A 21,046-nucleotide genomic window follows, 5' to 3' on the forward strand; every position below is an offset into this window, starting at 1 on the left:
GTGGATTGTTCAGCTTCCATGTGGGAGATTGGAGTTTGTCTCTTGTCCTGCAATTAACATTCATGTTTTAATTATCAATGATCTTTCCTCAGTCTAAACTGAGACTTTTAGTTGCTTAACCCTAACCATACCTTAAACATATTTAATTTGTCATAATCACAATCTTTCCGTAATCATAAAGCAGCTATAATCAATATTTTTATAATTAATAATGTGAAAACAATGTGATAGGGGCTCATAGCTCCCCTCAAATTTACGGTGCTTTATAGTACAATTCAGCACAATGTTTAGCCGTCTGACTCACAAATTTACTGTTTGGTTTACTCACACAGGCAGCTTTTTGGATACGCAGGCAGCTTTTTTCAGGGAAAAGCTGGTGAACATAGATATTTTGATCATTGGTAGAGACCAAAAACAGTTAAAAGGTAAGAGATTATTAGAGTTACATTCACCAGGTGGATGCTAACACGACTCCAAATCAATCACATCAATTTATGTCAATGGTGTGTTCCCTGTATGTTTTTTCCCGAGTAGGCTGTGGGTATAAGCCTGCCAATGGTCGACTATTTCAGTCAGAATTCCCCGCTCATTCGGCTATCCGTCGACAATATTTTGCAAGGGCAAAAAATAACATTTTGTAGGTGACTTTGGTCACAAGTTAAGCCACGTGTGTATTTTAACACAAGCCACAATCTTTTCCTAAACCTAACCAAGTAGTTTTGTTGCAGAATCCCAACCAAACTATGACCGTTTCACAATGTTAACAATGTATTTAACGTCATGTGACTTAAGTGTTGAGACTTATGTAACATACTTAAGATTCGCTGGACTGCTACTTTCCAGTGCTCATGTGGGTTTGGGGAACGGTCATATATGTTGTTTTGGGACAATTGCCAGTCGACCTATTATGTTGTTTAGGTATGAGGACGTGTTGGAACTATTTTAGAGCTGCTTTTGTTCTGTGCACAGCTAGCATGAATTTTTCCCTCTTTTAGTAGAAAGCAGCATTATATGGGTAGGTGGTGGACAGTGCGGTTAAGAGTCACTCAAATGAGCTGACATGGTTCCTCTGGGAGATAAGTATAGAATATGCCATGGGGCAATTCACCACATTTCTGTTTATTTCTGCTGTTAAGAAAAGCTGATGGTTGCTGTTTCTGTAAACACTTACCAACACTACACAGACTAATGCTGCTGAATAAGATTATAAACAGCTCACTTGCCTTCCTTCTCTACCCCTGACAAGAACTGAATAAACCTGCAAAACTTCCAAATGCCCACACTAATCATCATTGTGAATTCCCATTCTCTAGCCAACACAGCCCACTGCTGAGAAATGATAATAATCCTCTGCGTTGGCTTTGCTGAAATGTCTTCATCCAGCAACTTAAGCACTCTGTAAGCAAAGAAAATGTAAGCATGTGTGGAAATGCAAAGTCTGTATTTACAGAAAAGCCAAGTGACGACTTAAGATGATTTAAATCTGAGGAATGAACATCAAGTCTGTCCTTCCAGAGAAATACAACTACAATTTGGTCACTTTAAATTAGGTAATTAGCTATGTAAGAGGACAACCTCACAGAGCAAATATGATGTATATGAGCTCCCTTACTTCTGCTTAATTTATCTCCAATTAGCCATTAATTATTTGATTACTTAATTTAGTCTGCATGTCATTGGTTTGTATGTCAGCTCAGCCAGTGACAAGTTAGCTCTAATTAAAGAACAGCACACTATAAGCAGCCTAGGAGAAGCCATTTACAGGCAGGGGAGCAATAGATATTCATGAGATTGTTGTAATCTGTAATAAAGACCTAAATTACCAGCAGTGTTGAGAATATGAGACTTTCTGGTGTGGTGATGTGACACTGGTTCTCTGTGCGTCTGTGCTCTTGCCAGCGGCTGGACAGGATCTGTCCATCTGCCTTAAATGGCCACTACAAAGAATAATGTGCTACCATGTAACTAAATTAAAGTAGTCTGGGTGTCCATGCGGGGGTGATATCAGCTATTTTCTAGAAGGTTATATTCTGAGTTTTCTGCCTGCCTTGTCTAAACTGAAGATATGCAAACTCAAGTGTGATAAAAAAAAAAAAAACAGTGATAGGGCTAAAATTAAAGCTATAGATGGGGGCATCTCCCCCGCTAGAAGAAGATGCTTAAAAGGAAAATAAAAAGGACAAAATACATGTTGTTTGAGTATAATTTTCCTTTAAGTGTTCATAGTTTGCAGAAATATACATTTTCATGTTTAAAACCAGTTTCAAAATTGTCATCTGAAAGATTTCATCATCTGTTGTTTCTTAATATTGTAATATTATAGTAATATAATAACCGTTGTAGAGTTTATATTTTATATTTTAGTTTTTCGTATGGAATTTCATACGCCCTTCTATGCTTCTGATTGGCTAGTAGTCCTTACCTGGGAACTGCACATGTGCAACTCCCAACAAAGATTTTGTACAAGTAAGATGCATCACTGTGTAGCTCGAGCGTACAACACATAGGGTGAAAAGAAGAGCTGCAGCAATGTGCAGTATGAGAAAAATATGGTGTTTTTTTGAAAATTAAACCATGTAAACCTGTTCTGGTACAACCCCTAATTAAGATTTTGAACCTGAAAATGAGCATAACCCCACCTCTTTAATACATTTTTTTAGTTCAAGCTTCTCACTGGGCCACACAAACACTCACATCAACACCTAAGGACAATTTTAGAGACACCAATTAACTTAGCCAGCATGTCTTTGGAGGAAGCCGGAGCACCAGGAGAGAACCCACACAGACACAGGGAGAACATGCAAACTCCACACAGAAAGGCTGAGGTAACCGGGGTTTGAACCCAGAACCTTCTTGCTGTGAGGGGACAGTGTTAACCATGCATCATTACATACATCATTATTTAATACATTAAATATCTTTGGGTTTTAGACTGTTGGCTGTACACAAAAGCAATTCGAACGTGACAGCATGGAAACGCTGTCAACTTTTGTCAAAGTTGCTTGATGCCCAGCATAGTGAGCAGGAATGATTATAGTAACACATAACTCTGTAACACTGTACATCATTTGAGTAGAACAGATAAGAAAACAATAACAGAAGCTATCCTTTCAAGTTACATATCCAAATGTGGATCCTGCATCAAGTACAGGTGTGTCTGAGATTTGACCAGGTGAAGTGTATAGGGAGATGACCAAGCATTTACATAGAGAGGTGCCCAATGCAGAGAGTGTGAAAAATTCCAGGTACCATATTTTTCATTCAAAATGGTGAATTTCACCAAACAGTGACCAGTTTGCAGTTTTAAAGCATATTAGGATTAAGAAAATGTTCAATGACAGAATTGATGGAACAAAATACAAGAGCCATGAAAAGGTTCTACCATTTATTACACATATTACATTCTTAAATAAAAATGCTCCACTTAACAGTTCTTGCATAGATATCTTACAATACCAATTTAGAAAAGAATTATGAAACAGACCAGTAACAAAAATAAATTTTCTTCTTCCTTAATAAAGAACATTACCATACTAACATCATATAATACAAATAATATTTTAAACAGTTTGTACAGCAAAACATTGTAAGTCAAACGCAAAATAAAAAAAAATAAAAAACTCAACAGAGGTGATGGTGACAGAGGAGAGGAAGTCGGGTGTGGAGGTTTATGGATCGAAGGTTGATATGAAAGGTATCAGATTAACAGAGCCCCTGCAGGACAGGTGAGAGGGGACGTTGTGATGGTAAAAACACACCTGCTGTCTGCTTTTTCTCCCACATGTCAAATCATCTCAGGAAATATTATAGCTGTGATCCCTTAAAGGTTATGGTTTGGAGTTCACTACACACACTGGATCAGATAAAGGTGTTAAATTACAGCTTTCAGTAAATGTCGACCCTGGATTGGTCACTTTTCCCAATATGTGGCATGAGGATTGGCACCAAAAATCATTTCTGGGTCTCCACCAGATTGTTGTTAGTGTGAGTGGTAATGCTTATTACTTTACGTTTTTTTTTTACATGGGTCTTATATCTTTCCTGTTGATTATAATAATATGTTACTCACCAGATGCCTTTTCTAGATGGGGACTCCAGTTAATACAGTTTTTACAACAACATTCACTTGGGCAAGCAAGATAACCATCATGCACAAACTTTTATCAAAACTACTTAAAATTGGCACATGAACCTGGACACATCGAAAGGTGTCTTGTGTCTTCTCCATTGAATCCTAGATCTAAGGAAAGCAGCTGGTATGCACAGTCATAACCAATAGGAATGATGGATGATAGGCCTACTATGAAAACCCGCGCTAGGAAAACAAACTCAACTGAAATTTTAAGTGACAATTTAAGAAACTGGAAACTGGAACCTCTTGCTTTTCATTTTGGCGCCCATGTTAACAGGTTAGAGCAGCCGCACGGTATTTGGTGTCTCGACTGATTGGGCAGTGGAAATCATCTGTTGATACTTATATCAACATCATACCAGCAGTCTAGACTGTCAGCAAGGTACAACAACAATTAAGTTTGTTGATTTACTTAAATACGATACTACGATGCACTTTTTTTTGTTTGAAGGAGCTGTGAACCAGAGACTAACAGAACATTTTTGATACCAATCCTTTTTGCACGTACGGAGAGGGGGAACAACTGTCCAAACTACAGGAAGTGTTTCCTAAAATCTAAGTACTCACAGGGAAGGAAAAGCACCTACAACGATGGGTCGACTGAACTAAAACAAACTGACTGACCGAGGACAGTAAGCTGGCAAGGTGGAAATGTTATTGCAGTCTCTCCAAAGAACAGCTCGGAGCTCCCAAGCTCCATAGCGCTGGAGAATACTTCCCAGTACAGCTGGATATCTTAAGACTATGAGCATGTTCGGCCAAAGAGGGCTCTGGCGGTTGTGGTTTTGGTGGAGAGGGTTTGGTGTGGGTGAGGTGAAATATACAGACACAAGGAGAGGGGTAAAGATCTGTGAATCTCTTATATACTGACACATCAAGCATGGACAAACACAGTAGTTACAGACAAACACTCCGGGATGCCACTGATGCCAAGAAAGTTTAACCAAGTCACAGCATGACTGAATGTTTGTGAAGTACAACATATTCCCCAAGAATAATAGTGATGAAAAAGGCATTTCACTGGAGGATTAAGTCAATATGTCACTCTGATCTATCGCAAGTGGACCTGCAGTAAGTGGTTCTTGGTGGCAAAGTGCATCCTGGACGTGTGACAAATGTTAAGTGGATATTTGACAGAGTGCTCCAACAGACTATGCTAGCAGTGCGTGCACATGGAGAGTGCAATAGCTAAGTATGATCATGTAGTGCAATGTTTGCGAGAACTAAAGCAGATCTATAGAAACGCTGAAATGTCTGAGACGGTGCCGTCGCCACGTACGGTTAATTTTACACAGAGCTGTCTGTATGTAAGATCTCACACTATTTACAAAAGCTGCCTAAAGTGACAATCCTTCTTCAAGGTGATATGGTGGAAAACTGTGGAAACTGAAGCCTGCTCCCTCAAAGGACTGTGTCCAAACAACTGCCTGTGGTCTAAAGGCTGTTTTGACACTGGGTTTGTTAGTTTGAGTCCAAACCTGAGTTTGTTTGCCTTCCTTCTCCTAACCCTATTGGTCTGCTTTCACTCTTGTTTATTGGTTCTGGGGCCCATTTCACAATTGCAGCCTTCTGTTTCATAAAAGTCAGGTTTCCACAATATTAATGCATGGGTCTCAGGTATGCACTTTGTTTTGATTAGAGGAAATGATCTCACGTTGCAAATCGCAGCTTGGATGTCGCAAATTTGGTGCAATGAGCCCATGATCTGTGGTATGTTTGGTAACTCTTGCCTCACCAAAGTGCAGCTGATACCAAGAAAGTGATGGTGGTGCTCAGTTTGACATGCACAAAGAAAAGATCAATGTACGGTCAACAAGGTGCTCAAACGCCAATAAAAAACAAAAATGAAAAGCAGCAAAGGTACTGTAACTGACTTCTTGAAAAAATCTACACTTTATTCAACCAGCACGACTGAAGCTCTGCTGTCTACAGTTTGTCTTGCACAGATTTCAGATGACCTCATGCTGGTGGATTTGGGTGCAGTTTCTTCTTCTGCACTGGAGTTTGGGAAAAAAAACATTTATATTCCCAAGTTTTTAGGCAAACCATTCATAGATTTGAACTAACCTGCCAGTGTGAAAACACCTTCAGTAAATCCCAAAGTTTATTATTCTCCTCTGGATTTCCTCTGAACTCTAACCATTTGATGTATAGGAATGGTAAACTTGTTCAAAGTTTGTGATGTAACATTGGTTTCCACAGTAAACAGTTTAGTATTTCCAAAGACTCCGGCCCACCTTTGACTTAGAAATATCAGTCATGATGGTGGTATTTGCAATGTGCTAAGCAGCTAACTTAATCTAAAGCTTGTTCACTTCTGCTTATGCTGCTAACGCCACTATACAGGGCACCCTATTAAACCATGAGAACATTACTTTACATTTGTGAACAATGAGTCTGGCTCCAGCTGACAGCAGACAAGAGACCGAGAATGTTATGAAGCATGAAGAGTTGGAGCATACCGGTAATTAAGATTTAATGGGATGATCATGTAAGAAAAACAATCCCTCTCCTTCCACCTTCCATCTACTACTCCTTTTCTGCATCTCTGCCTCTCTACTCTTTCCTCTACATCTACTACATTCACAGCAGTTAACTTGCAAATATGCAAATCTTTGGGCAAAATGTGTAAAGTGTGCATTCAGCATTCCTGCAGCTGATAGTGCATGGACAACTGCTGTGGACAGAGAGGGAGAGATGGGGTGAGGATGGAGGGATGGGGGGGGGGCAAGAATGGCACTTTAACTGTGAAGGAAGAGGGAGGGTTGGGGGACACAGAGTGGATTAAATATCTGTAGGGACTTTGCAGATAAATGGTAATTTATTTTATCTGTAATCCATGAGATAAAAAGCAAGTACTGATTTAATGATTTGGATATTCATGTGGGTAAATTATTTTTTAAATCCTTCTTTCATCACAGTTTAGTCTCTTGGACAAATATCTCAAAGGCATTTCTCCATGCTAACGGGATCTTGTTTGTTCTACATCAAATCCGTCCACTGGGTACAGGGAGCTGGAATCGGTCCGGCTCAAGGTCCCTGTTGTTTTTTCTCCAGACCACTCCGTTTCCCTGTGACCCAGAGCTATCTCATTAGCTGAACTGCAGCTAGAGAAGAGGACCCGGGAGTGCTAATGCTAATCAGAGCTGTGGGATGGCAGCTAGCTGGCCTGGAGGAGCCTGAGAGACGACAGGAGACCCAGAGCAACACTGTGACAGAAAACCTGCTTCAACAGGCTGAGAGACATGAAGGAAACGAAATGTGAAATTGTATCTGAAGTGACTTTGAGATCTGTCGGATGTCAAGAGGGATTTTAATTGAAGAACTATGAGTTGTGCTGCATGCTGGCCAGCACTTCAACTTTATATTTTAAAATGTATGCTCTAAAATGGTACAACAACTCAGCAACTCGGTATGTCTATGTAGTTTGGGGAACATCATCCCTAAAAGCCACACAGAAATGTGCTGAAAGGGACACGTTCCTTTTAGAGTGTACTTAAGGCTCATCTTTTACGATGTTTATTCATTTTCACTTTAAAATATGAAATTCTTATAAAGAAGCAGATCAATTTAAACCATTTTTCAATACAAATTTTAAGTCTCAATGCAAGAGTTTGATTCCTACTGCAAAGAGACACTGATACCATCATTTTTTCGTAAATTAGGTTGTCTTGTTGTATTGGCAGCTCAGAAGATCAGTCCGTTAATACAAAGTGACAAATGGGGACAAAATGCAAATGAGCTGCTGGTTATGCATCTGACTTCTTTAACTAAGTATAAAATTGTTAAACTACAGGGTTTGTGCTGCAAATGGCACTTTTAAAATCTGATTCCATCCAGATGTTTGGATTATTTGTTATTGTTATTATTTATTTTTGGGCATTTAAAAAAATAATCAGAACAAATACTGATTTTAGGGAAGGAGAAAAAGAAACAGAAAAGATTGAGCCATAAGTTTCCTTCAGAAAACTGTCATTTAAACTAATTTGGCAGGGAGGAGTTGTATTATAGTGAGCTTTAATACAAAGTGCGAGTGTTTGCATCTCTTTGACTCAAGTCCAGCTCCATGACTTGTAGGAATGAATTATTGTATGAACGAATGAAGGGTCTAAACAAAAAGGTAATAAATACATTGTCAGCCATTGCTTGAATTAAAAGCATTTTCATATCTATCAACCAACATTTCTCCCACAGGGTTGCACACATGTTCAGCAGTCAAAAATCTGTTATCAACCGCTTCAATGTCTCACTGCTTTCCTCACAGTATGCCTAATGTGGACACATACATACACACATATACACATTCATACCATCAAAAGCCTCACCAAAGTGCTACGATCCCTATCCCTCTATGATTGTACGTCCTTTATAGGAGGGCTCTTTCTACATCCCATTGCATGTCTCAACATTTTGGCGTGACTTTGAATCATCCAAGCTGAAGAAAACAACCATCAATACAGCTTTTGTAACATAATTCGAACAATGAAATAAAATCAAAAGTGAAACACTGGATTCATCCCAAATGCGGGTTGCTTTACGTCATTTAGCAGAAAGAGAGAGTTTGTAGAGAAAGCTGCCGCTGGATACGGAGGCCTCATATGGAGGCGGTCTCTCGCTGATCTCTCACGACCAGGGAGACTCTGCCCGTGGCTAAAGGGCAGTTCCATGCTGGAGGTTTTTGGTATCGATTGTTCAAAGCTGCACCATAAACCGCCTTGAAGGGGAATGTTCTCACTGTTTCACCTAATGAAGGCTGGCAAGGCCGACTGGCACGATGACTGGGCATGCTGGGATGTGAAATCCCCCGCCAGCTTCAGGAACCCTGCACCCTCACCCAGCTGCACCAGTCAGCAGCAGTGAGTATTAAGACTGTTCGCAAGTGCTACGGGGCATATAGGTGGTGGTGGGCGGATGGAGCAGCAATATCAGTGTTGGTGTTGATGTTAGCAGTATCAGTAATGCCCTCATTGCAAGGCGAGTTTATTTTTTCTGCAACCATTGAGCAAAGGAAGCAGCCACCAGATATGTGCTTGCCCCAGTTTTCACCTCTCATGTATCATTTTTGACATTAGAGATTTAAGTGTTAGTGACAGATAAAAGTCATTGTTTTCATCATACATTAAGAATAGCTTTAAATAACCTGTCGGTGATATAACAAAGATGAAGAGCACAAACCTTGAAGCACTAGTGGCAAAATGAAATTCTTTCATTTGTTGATGCTGTTGTACACACTGCCACAAGCTGCCAGAATAGCTGCAGTACTAGCTAGCAAACTAGAAAAATGGTTGTTAGCAAGCTATCTCACAGGCCTTTGGCATTTAAATTTGTTTACTTCTTTATTTTGCTAATTAGTGTGCCAAAGTAAAATTTAGCACAGATCTTCTGCAGATCTTTTACTTTGCTATACTGCGCATGAATGCTCTTGCTGTAATGTTCAGTTTAATTGTTGAAGTTAATTCTGTGCAAAATATCACCAACATAAATGCTGTTGTAACCGGATCATAAGAATCTCTCATACAACAACAAAACACAGGAAATAAGAACCTTTAAAATGGGCTTCTTCTAATGCTAATGGAAATAACTTTCCATGAAAAAACTTTGCTCAATAGCTCTACTTGTGGGAGAAAATTTCACAGGGTACCTTGAAGTTTGAAAAGACATTTAGCTTTATCCTATTTGTCAAATCAAAAGTGGAGCTGGAATTTCGACTGTTATGGGGACATCAAACATAAAAAACTTTTGAGAAGCTTGAGATCCCAGTTTGTCTAACAACCTGATTTCCGGTTGAAATAGCTGTTTTGCCCAATGTTTCAATAAATTTTTTCGTCATTTTTCAGGACTTTTCCATGAATGGAAAGCTGATTAAGGAGGTTTTTAAGGAATCAGATGAGATCATTATTATGGTTGCTATCTTTATTTGGGGTCAAGAGATGGGGATTCATCTTGAGGACATTCAGATTCACTGTACATGAGCGGCAGCATAGAAGAGTCGCTGAGGACGTGTTTTCAACGATACTGTAAGTTTTGGTAAAAGACTTGCTGCAATTGTTTTACTTCTATTTCTTTTTGATGAAAACAGTAGCTTATATCCTCAACTATAACCAACAATGTAACCTCCCTGTGAAGTAAAAACGCTGATTAAATGAGAGGCAGAAACTGTAGCGAGGGATATGTGGGTGATTGTTGGAACTGAGAACAAGCTGATTTCTCACTTCAAAGGATTTGGAATCGTTTGTTACCTCCAGCCGAGAGCAAAAGATACTCTTCTACTAAACAACAGTTGCTAAATTCCTACTGTGAAAAAAGATCTGGGAGCAGAACATATAAATCCAGGAAGTGTGTGCATTTGTGTGTGTGTGTGTGTGTGTCTGTGTGTGTACATCAGCTGGTGTGTGTATGTGTGTATGCAATAAAGCCTGCCATGCAGTGTTTTGTTTTCCAACTGTTCATTAGTTTAACAATTATTTTGCTAAATCTTATTAGTCTTATCTCGAGAGGAGCCGTGAGCAAAGAAACTGCAGTGTAAGTCTGTGTGTGTGTTTGTGTGTAGACGGAGTATGTGTGCTTGTTCTGTATACAATGTGTAGAGCGAGACAAAATTGTTTTTGTGTTGTATTTTATCAAGTCTTTTTATGATTTTTTTTCTTTGTGTTCCTTTTTTCGCTGTAGAAAAAAAAAGCACAGATAACATTGGAAAAAAGTCAGTGCAGTCAATGGATACGAAACAGGCAAATCTGACCGGGCTGATGTGACCGTGTCTGTGCGGCGCCACCACACAAAGGTCGGTTGGCGTCTTAAGTCCCTCTTGAATGACCAAAAAGCAGCTCTTCGGCCTCTGTTCATGCTCCGCAGTCCTTCTAGGAACATACGATCTGTGAAAGCACTCCAGGATGACTTTCAGAATCAACAAAAAGCAAAAAAAAAAGAAGACAAAACAGGTTTCCAGTTTTTAGCTAGTCCTCCGCCTCATTCTTGTAGAGTTCGAGACCACAGAGGGTCATGCAAGGGTTTTGTTTTTCAGCTGGAGTGAATCGCAGGGCGGAAAGAGCAGCACAAAAAACTGAAGACCTCTCTGCTCTCTGCTTTTATTTCAGGCCAAAAAAATACAAATCCCTTTTCTGAGAGTTGGTATGATTCTGTTTTTTTGTTCATCCACTGGTTGCTTACAGACTACAGAAGCACAGCCGGTGCACACGGGGATTAAAAGACCAACAATGCTCTCCTTTCTCATCCCACACATTCTGTTGAAGTCATCTTAGATTTTCAGTTTTTTTGTCAAACACAATTCAGTGAGTTTTAAGACATTTTCTCAAAGAGAGAAAAGAACAAAGTATCATTCTTTGTAATAACAACAATAAGAAGAATTATTCCTCTAAGTAGAAAAAAAGGGAAGAAAGTGTCGCTGCGCATTTCTGTCAGATGGCCTGCGGAGGCGGCAGGCGTCTCAGTGAACACCCACTGGAGGAGAGCCTGAGAGCTGCAGCAGCACCCGCTGACCGAGGTCCCATGGGTGCACCGAAACACCCAGCGTCCGAGCCCTGGGTTCGATTGTCAGCTATGCTAGAAGTCAATCTGTACAGTCTCTCTCCTGCAGATTTGGCATTGTTGTTTTCTTTACATAGATTACTGAAGCTGACTGCGGCAGATGATGGTTTCTTATGTTCCGTGTATGAGAAACATTAAAAACAATGAAAAAAGTATTTGATTTGAGTATTTGATTTAAAAAGCCGGTAAAGCACTAACAACGGACTATATGAATATTTAAAGTTTCCCCACTGAACTATCTCCTCACCCAAACTGACTTTATGGTCTCAACACATTGAATACAGAGAAAGAAAAAAATCAGCGTAATGTTTCATCAAGCGAGTTAAGTATATGTTGGTTTGGCAGTGTCCAAGCCCCCGGAGCCACATGAGAACAGCCAGGGTTCACCAGGATGATGCATTCAAAGACGGGTGAGTGGAGTGTTCACTATTGCAAATGTGTGAGTGTGTAATTTTAAAGAAAAACAACAATCTAGCTACTCCTTGCTTTCCTCCAATCCCCGTCTCCAATGAGAGGGCCTTCAGTCCTTTTGATCGTTATGACCCTCTCAGATGGATGCGTTGCCGTGCAGGCGTCATGGCCGCCGACTGGTTTTGGACGGGGTGAATGAGGTGGGCGGTTGGTAGCTCGACTGCCCATCTCTCTCCTCCTCTCTCTCCTCCTCCTCTTTCTCCTCTTGCTTCTTCCCCTCTCCCACTCCTCTTCTTTTTGCCCTCAAATGTGCCTCTTCATGTGCAGGGCCAGGTGGTCTGACCGAGAGAAACACCTGCAGAGAGAAACCGAGAAACCTTGTCAGAAATAATAATCTATCATCCCAAATGTGTATGTACGAAAAAAAAAAACAGTCCTTAAATTTAAAGAGAACTTATAGAAAAGACTTTACATAAAAGTATAGGCTATTTTACAAATGTAAAAGACATGTACAAAGGCACAATTAGTCATTTTATAGGATATTGGCACAAAATAACCAGCTCCCCCCAAAATACCCACTGGCTCTGTGTATTTCTTGGGAACTCTCCATAATCTCAGGCCCCTTGAACTTCCCATCAGCTATGTGTATCTGCTGGAAATGCTCCACACTTCCAGCCCTCCTACAATACACATTGGCTCTGTGTTTGCAGGGAATGCGCCGACACTGCTAGGTCAACTGTGATACTCCCTGACTCTGTGTATTTGCTATACTGGCCTGTCCAAAGCCCCCTGAATTATCCATCAGGGTCTCTGGATGAGTTTTTCATCAAAACACAAGTGCACATTGATGCAGTATTTTGAAAGTGGTAGGGACTTCAATATTGATGCTGTCGTACTGCTAAGTAACATGTAAATGCACAGTAGCTAGCATTAGCCACATAAGGCAAGGCAAGGCAAGTTTATTTTTATAGCACATTTCAACAACAAGGTAATTCAAAGTGCTTTACATAAAACATAAAAGCAACAGGGAAATATAAAAAAAGTTTAAAAGCAACATAGGGAAATTGAAAAAATACACATAAAAAAATAATAGAAGTTACAGTGCAGTGTAAAATATTTAATTAAAAGCAATGGTAAAAAGCTAAAAACAAAGAAAAAGAAAACAATACAGTAAATGTTACAGTGCAGTGTAAGTTATCAATCTACTAGTTAAAGGCAGTGGTAAAAAAATAAAATAAATAAATAAAAATCTTAAATATTTAAGATACATAAGCTAACTAGCTAATGTTTTTTTGAAGACACCAAACAAACAGTGTCTCACAAACACTAATATCCAACAGCACATTTTGCCATGTCTTTCTAACCTTTGGGTTTAAAGAGCAATTAAACTCAATGGATAAAGTTTTATTTTTTTATGCATGCTAACTTGCTAGCCTCTAATGCTAACTCGACCAGGGTGACTTCACCTCACCTGAGTCAGTTTGTGCTGTGTATAATTAAATTCAAAATTCTGATATTGCCCCTCAAAAATGACCTCTGAGGTTATCTGACAAGTGGTTATATGTCAAATTCCAAAAGATACATGTTTAAAAAATAATTTCTAGGGCTGCCATAGATGTTTTTATAGTCATATAACTGAATAAGTAGGCTATTGCATAATGGAAAAGGTAGCCCAAGACTATTATCTCAACATAAAGCTAAACAGAGAGACTGGCAGAATAAGACAGAGCTCAAGGCTTAACACACATTTAGGAATGAGGAAAACTACAGATATTTTCAAGCAATTAATTTTACAGTGAAGTTCAGTAGTCTTACTATATCACACCAGTGAATTCAGGCTCAGTGATCTTCTAAATACGACTCAAACATGACCATAAATCACAGCTAGACCTCCACAGCTCTGCAGTCAGTCCTCAAGCTCTGTGTAGAATACTATAGTAGAAACTAATAAGATATGCATCGTGAACATGAACACTAATGCAGACAGGCTGGCAGTACTTTCTGATGCTGGGCCATTTAACTCAGCAGTGACTACACCTGGTGTGAGAGGGACATAAAATCAGATGCCAGTGATGTATAATATAAGAATGTCAAGAGTGTTTTAATTTTATTACACCATTGTGAGGACATTAAAGCGGAACATCCACAATAAAATGAATCACAAATGATATGACTAAAGGAGAGGCAAACAAAATGTGGGCGAGAATAAAATCAGAAATTAAAAATTCAATTTGCCAGAGGCTTTATTCATTATTAATTAGTCAAGGCTATTCTATGTGTGTGTATGTGAGAGTGTGAGTTTAGGCCGGCTGTTGTTCTATCCAGATACAAGCAGACAGAGCTGAACACTCAAAAGTACAATAGAAAGTTTGCTATGCTGCAGCAGAATTTGCTGTCTCGCAGATGCTTCTGCTGTGATTCATTCTCTTAATGTCAGTCTTCCGATCCTGCAGGAAACCTCATTCTAAGCACAGTAATCAGGGTGCAACTTTGCATTCAGTCAGGCAAACTGCAAAGAACCCAGCTTCATGAGAACACCAGCTGCCTGCAAGTGAATAAAATGTCTAAAGTCCTGTGCATAAAGCTGTGAGAGCTGCAGTATGTGCTGATGTTTTCTCTATATTTTGAAGTTCAGTTTTGTACAAATCACAAATCAGCCAAGCTGTTAACAGCCCACCTCCGCCTCCTCCTGATGATGGTTTAAGTAAAATTGAATACTTAAACCACCAAGTATGCCTCTACCATAATATTAATAATTAATAATTTTTTCAGCTGCAGAAAACACAAAGTGTGGACTAAACCCCCTTTGACATATTGAAGCATTACTGTGAATATGGTGTGAGTGTACAGTTGAACTCTGTTCTCATTTATGTTGTATGTGGTCTAGTGTTTTAGCTGGCCACGTGGTACCTACTGTACACCTTCACCAAACTGTGGGTGTGTCTGTATGTGTGGCTGGACAGATGGCCATGCCAGTTACTGTGTCACTGTTGGGGCGCAGAGCAGCCAGACCAGCTGGCCGACGCCCTCCTCCTTCCCATGCTCCCCTTCTCCTCCTCTAAACTCTCCCTTTTCCTCCTTACTTCTTTTTGTCCTCCTCCTCATCACTCCTCCTCCTTCCAGTTCCATGGAAACATCAGGAGGTCCCCGCTTGATTAGGCAGGATTAATGACAGACTGCCGTGTGTGTGTGTTTCCCCAGGAGAAATTGTGTCAGATTGAACATTTCATCTAATGTTAACCTCTCCATGGCTGCCACTTTTTGCCATTCTCATGGTAATATTTGGTGGGCTCCACCCACCACATATGTGTGTCTGTGTGTGTGTGTGTGTACTACTGTAAAGACTGAGGTGCATCTTGGCTATGTTAAGCATTTTTCCACCCACCTTGTAATTTGAGCTTAAAAACGCCTAAAGGGAAACACTGGACATGTAAAAAACAAGACTAAAGGTGCTTTGAGACAGTGAGCAGTTGCAGCATGGCAATTTTAATGTTCTGTATTTTAAATTGGCTGCCGGCTTCCTCTGATCCTACCGGTCTGTACACTGCTGCTATACATCTACTGTAATCTCATAACGCAGCTAAATAGAGCATAAATGACATAAATGTTGTTTATTGTCCCAGACTGGATAATCAAACTTAGCTGATTTGGCTCCAATACTCTTCATTGTCTGTTCTCTGCTAATGAAGAGACGTTTAATTCAGGGAACTCAGATACCTATACAATTAGCGCCTGCCCTGCAATAACACTACCAAAATGCTAGCTGGCGGTCGGGTTTCTATGTTCCACTGTGGAGTTTCTTGTTCTTTGTTGGTCTAGGCTACTACAAATCATGTTGGAGTTGGAGCTGATCAATGTTGAACAGCTGTTACTTTTAGTTAAATTACTAAAACGCAGAAAGGTAAGAGAGTGTTGGAGGAGATGGTATGTACGACCCTTGAACCGGTTGAGGCAGAGGAAGGACAAGCTGGAAATGTGTAGGAGGGAACGCGATGCTACTAAGCCGACCATAGGGCTACAGCATAGGCTAAGTAAATAAGTAAAGCTTGGAAAGCACAATATATAGGCAATAAACATTAAGGATTGTGTTAAAATAGATAAGCATGCAGGCTTTGAAGCAGGCAGATCCTGAGTTGTGACACAGCTCGTGTCTGTTTCATTGTATATTCAAGCGTGTCGTTACGTCTTTAAATTTTCAAGTGTGTCAGTATGACTTTGCATCTAAACGTCTTTGTGTTCTGTATGCATGTGTGTGTTGTGTCTCTAGATACTGTGTTTGTACGTGTGTGTGTGTGTGTGTGCCAAAAAGGAGCTAATACAGTCCCAGCTCTCAGCCAGGATTAGAAGCTTCCAGCAGGTTTCTGGAGGGTTTTATGTCTAAAACCCAAACGAGAGGGAACCCACAACAGCCAATTACACTGTCTCTAGGGCAAAAGTGTGTGTGTGTTGCTCATCAGTAGGGTTGTGCAGGCACACACACACACACATACAGAGATAGTGTATGTTAAAGTGGAGCTGGCATCTGGTGCCACTCAATTAGCTGCGACCAGCCTGCCAATAGCCAGAATCCATTTAACTGCCAGCACAGGGGCATGAGTAAGCAGACACACACACAAACACACATGCGACCACACACTCTGAGATGTATGTGACTTCCCTGGCGTTCGTCCACCAGGATATTTAGTTTGCTTTTATTTTGAAAAACACATCCTGTCATCTTCTTCTTCTTCTTCTTCTTTTGTTTCTACTAAAGTTAAACTGTGTTAGACATTTCTTAGTGAAAATAGCTAATTGAAGCAGGATCAGTGAGTAAAGTCTTCCAGCATTTGCCAGAAACAAAATAATCTTTGTCTTACATGCATTCCTGTGGCTACCACATAATGTGAATCCATTAGGAACTAACTTAATTTCAGATAATAACATTCCTTATCATTAAATAGACTAAACTATAAGCCACAGTCTTGAACCTTTATCATCCAGGGGTTAAGATAAGAAGTCACCTGAGCTCCTCCTGTACACAGCTGCTGAAGGAGGAAACTATCTTTGAGAAAATTATCACGTCTTTTCTTAACTTTTTTTCTCTATGGGTTTATTTAAGGAATTTTATTTTCTTGTGCACAAGAAAAGAGATGTGGAATGTGTTTTTTTTACTACACTGTCTGTGAATGCTACATGAGATGCATGTAGAGCGAGCCTGAATGAAAACATTTAGTTTTGTTCTGTTCCAACTGCATACTGTTTTGGATGCATTACCAAGCTATGTACAGAGGCACATTTTTATAGAGAAAGAAATTTGTTATACTGTAATACTGTAGCTCCAACCACTTCCATCATTTGTTGATTTACAGGAGATGCATGAAAGAGTTATGCTAATAGTAATCTGCTTATTTGCTGTCTTACCAGATATCAGTTTGATTTTCTATTACTTCAATATCGAGTTAGCTCTGTGAGGTATTTAGCCTAGATTAGCATAAAGTCTTTCAGCAAGAGGAAACTGCTAGCTTAGCTCGGTCAAAGATGCCTAAGTCATTTTTGTTGTAGGTATTTCACACACCTAAAAATAGAAAATGAACCCTAGATGACGAGGACAACCTATGAAAATTTTGGGCAGCTTTTCCTCTTTTCACAGAGGCTAGCAATTTTCCCCTACTTAGTCTTTGTCACATACTGGCACAGGGAATATGACAAAGACTGAGTCCACGCAAGAACAAGTATAATATATCAAACTGAAGTTAACACAAGTCAACAATGAGATGTGGAAATCAGCAAGATCAACAATGTAAGCAAAGCATGGATGTGTGGAATATGCTGTATAGGTGCTGCAGTGCACACAGCGTGGATGTAAGCACGGGCGTCCCGCTGTATAAAGGAAGACGGACTGAACACATGAGCCAGCTTTTAAAGCCAAGAGTACCAGGTGAACTCAATCAGTTGATGACTCTCCCAAGTCACCCAATTGCCCGCTGAGGTTTGCCAGGAGAACCTCCAAGACAGTGGGAGGGGCGTCACATCTTTGTGCTAAGCTAGGCTAAACACTTCTTGGAAAAATTCATTTCAATCTTCCCATCTAACTTGCAATAATAACATTAGCAATCCCATTTCCCACGATGACCATTGTTGTTCAGTAGCTGCAGTTGGTTGTACAAAACAAACCTCTTGAGGATGTCACCTTGGGCTGTAGGAAAATGTGACGGATAACCTTCACTGCAGACATTTTGACTTGCCATTGTAGAGAAGGCGTTATTATGTGTTACCAATAACATTAACGATAGCTCCATTCTATTGAAGTGTCCAGTAAACCATGACAGTGTGACAGTGAGCCAGCATGAACAATGCCAGAACCCTGAAACTGAAGCAGCTAAACAGATTTCAGCCATCCATTTTATTATTTACACCTGCGTTTTTATACTGTGATGTGTCAATGAAAATAGTTAGTTTTATATGTTGAAAAAATGCCCAAATACACTGGCTGACCTGAATCCTATCTGGGTGTCCTGTAAGATGATACAAGAAGATAACCCAGTTGGATTTTGGAGTTCTCCTTGTTCGGAAACGCAGGTTAAACTAAATTCCTTGACAGATTCCTTGCGTGAAATGGATACCTGTGTGTTTGTTTTTACCTGTCGCAGTGGTTGCACTTGAATGGCTTTGCTCCGGTGTGTTTGCGGTAGTGTCGTGTCAACTCATCACTGCGGGCAAAACGCCAATCACAGCCCTCCCATGAGCACTTATAGGGCTTCTCACCTGAGAGAGAAAAAGAGAGAGAAAGAGGACAAAGTGTCACATTTTATTCTAAATTCTACATCTAATTTCACACGTCTAAACTCCAGCTGTTCACTAATATACAGGTCCCCCCCCCACACACACACCCTCATACACAGCCCAGGGGCCAGGCAGGCAGGCCAGTTTCAACACAACAGCCATTTCAATGAGCCAATACACTCAATTAGCTTTAAATGAAGTCTTTCAGCGCTGCATCATGTTAATTCATAAACCCAAATTCACCCTGAAATGAATGCCCCCCCCCCCCCACACACACACACACACCCTGAGGTGGTGGGATCTGAAATGTAAATTAAGTTTCATCCCCCACTTCACCAGATGGGAGAAGAGATAGTCTATTGTTCTCAGCCTGTAGTTATCTCTCCATAGAAAGCCTTCCAGCTGTGTGTGTGTGTGTGTGCGCGTGTGTCCTTTGGCTAGAGGTGTGTGTGTCTGTGTAGTATGTAGGAGCAGACTGTCTTCAGATGGGACGTGATGATGTCTGACTGTCTAAATGCCTGTATGAAGAGTGTGCTTCTCTGTGTGGGTGCAAGTGTATATGTCCGGCCAGCAGGGAAATATGGCCTTCCACCAAACTCATACACCACTTTAAATTGATACTTGGCCTAATTCTGCACCAGGTTTTTTAATATGTTATAGTTTGGTCACTTGGGTACTTCTATAGCTATATAGATCTATAGCACATTCCTGGATTATCTGGACCACTTTGATTTTGTTTTGCACGCACTGCAACTGTACTTCTGTGTTCCTGTTCTGCGTCTAAGGCAGACTTAACTTTTATTTTTCAAAGAATTCAACCCTACACAATCACAGGAAACCTTGGGGGGTTTCGTTTCTGGCATGACATTGTTTGTGCGTATAGTTAGTGTGGTACTTTTTACTTTGGGTATATCACTTTGTTCATTTTGGTTCAAAACCTGAAGGAGTGAGAGGGATTCTGGGTTTTTAAAAAAGGTCTGCGGGGGATTACGTCATTTACGTAACAAAGTAATCTATCAGCAATATACACATATTTGTTGGCCAAAAGTCATGTCGTGATGGATGATGTTACATTGCTTTACGGCAAAGGTTGAGCCAAGTTTGGCATTTTTGCTGCCGACCCTCTGAATCAAGACTCTTTTATTTAAATAATAAGAGAGGGGGTAGTTTTTGACACTGCTCAAACATCAACCAAACCATTTAATTCATTTAATTTAAAATAATGATAAAGACATAACACTTAAAAACACAGGGCTTCCTCCACTGCACACACTGACCCATAGTGTGTGTGACTCTGTGTGTTTTTGTGAGTGTGAACTGGGGGGTGGTAACTATAATTGGGGTCTTAATGACTCCTAATGGGGAGTAATACAGCAGCTTACAGTCAGTTAGCCAGATGTCCCAGCAGCCCCTCCACTTCCATCACAGCACACACTAATCTTCTTAAGGAGACAAATAAAAGCACATCAGTCCAAAACAAAATGGAACTAATGTGAAACTGAAACATTTCACAATGTGGTGGAAACACAATTGGATGCAATTGAAAAGGAGGTGTTCACAAGTATGTCAGTTTTTATTGGGATTTTGAATTGCACATTCAAATAACAGAAAGAAAATACAAATGAACCCTACAGAGAAAAATGAACCCTACAGAGAAAAATGAACCCTGACAAAGAAACCAATTCACAGGTCTAAGCTGGTTCCAGACCTGCATTGCTACACACATCTTGTGTCTTTCAGTGATTCAAATAGGACCTGAGTAGGGCTCACTAATGTCCGTTTCCCTGGTTGGAAAAACAGCCGAGACAATCATGATGACTAAACAGACAATTTAGTCTGCATCTTCCTGAAGCCAGAAAAATCATGACAAAATTGGATAAGATTGAGAGAAACATTAATTGCTCCCAGAAAACGCTACCGCAGCTTCTGTGTCGACTGAAATTATGTTGGTGCGACAGTTACATCATGTCCTTCTGAGTGGTTAGGAAAATTAAAACCCTTCCTAAACAGAAAACAGCAAAAATGGACATGATAATGACAAATAATGACGTGAAAACAAAATGGCAATTCAGTTTGATTATCAGGCCAGCACTAAATGCCACTTCAGGGGGAAAGCAATGAATTTAAATTGTCATCCAGAGTAGCAGAGGAGAAACTGCTGCTTATCACACACTTTGAAATCTGAATATATATTCA

The 21,046-nt window shown here is 40.1% G+C and overlaps 1 protein-coding gene across 1 annotated transcript in view; it reads right to left on the minus strand.

Annotated features, from left to right (window-relative positions):
- Nucleotides 1–3,371: 3,371 nt before the first annotated feature.
- Nucleotides 3,372–21,046, minus strand: part of klf7b (Kruppel-like factor 7b) — a 67,330-nt gene continuing 49,655 nt past the window's right edge. The window contains exons 3-4 of the mRNA XM_038721050.1: nucleotides 18,709–18,832; nucleotides 3,372–12,443 (exon numbers count right to left, since the gene is read on the minus strand). Coding sequence (XP_038576978.1) covers nucleotides 12,392–12,443; nucleotides 18,709–18,832 — 176 coding nt within the window. The 3' untranslated portion in view covers nucleotides 3,372–12,391. The remainder of the gene's footprint in view (nucleotides 12,444–18,708; nucleotides 18,833–21,046) is intronic.

The sequence above is a fragment of the Micropterus salmoides genome, unplaced genomic scaffold (genome assembly GCF_014851395.1).
Source record: "Micropterus salmoides isolate LMB-PRFRI ecotype aquatic unplaced genomic scaffold, ASM1485139v1 Ms_hic_scaffold_15, whole genome shotgun sequence".
Lineage (NCBI taxonomy): Eukaryota > Metazoa > Chordata > Actinopteri > Centrarchiformes > Centrarchidae > Micropterus > Micropterus salmoides.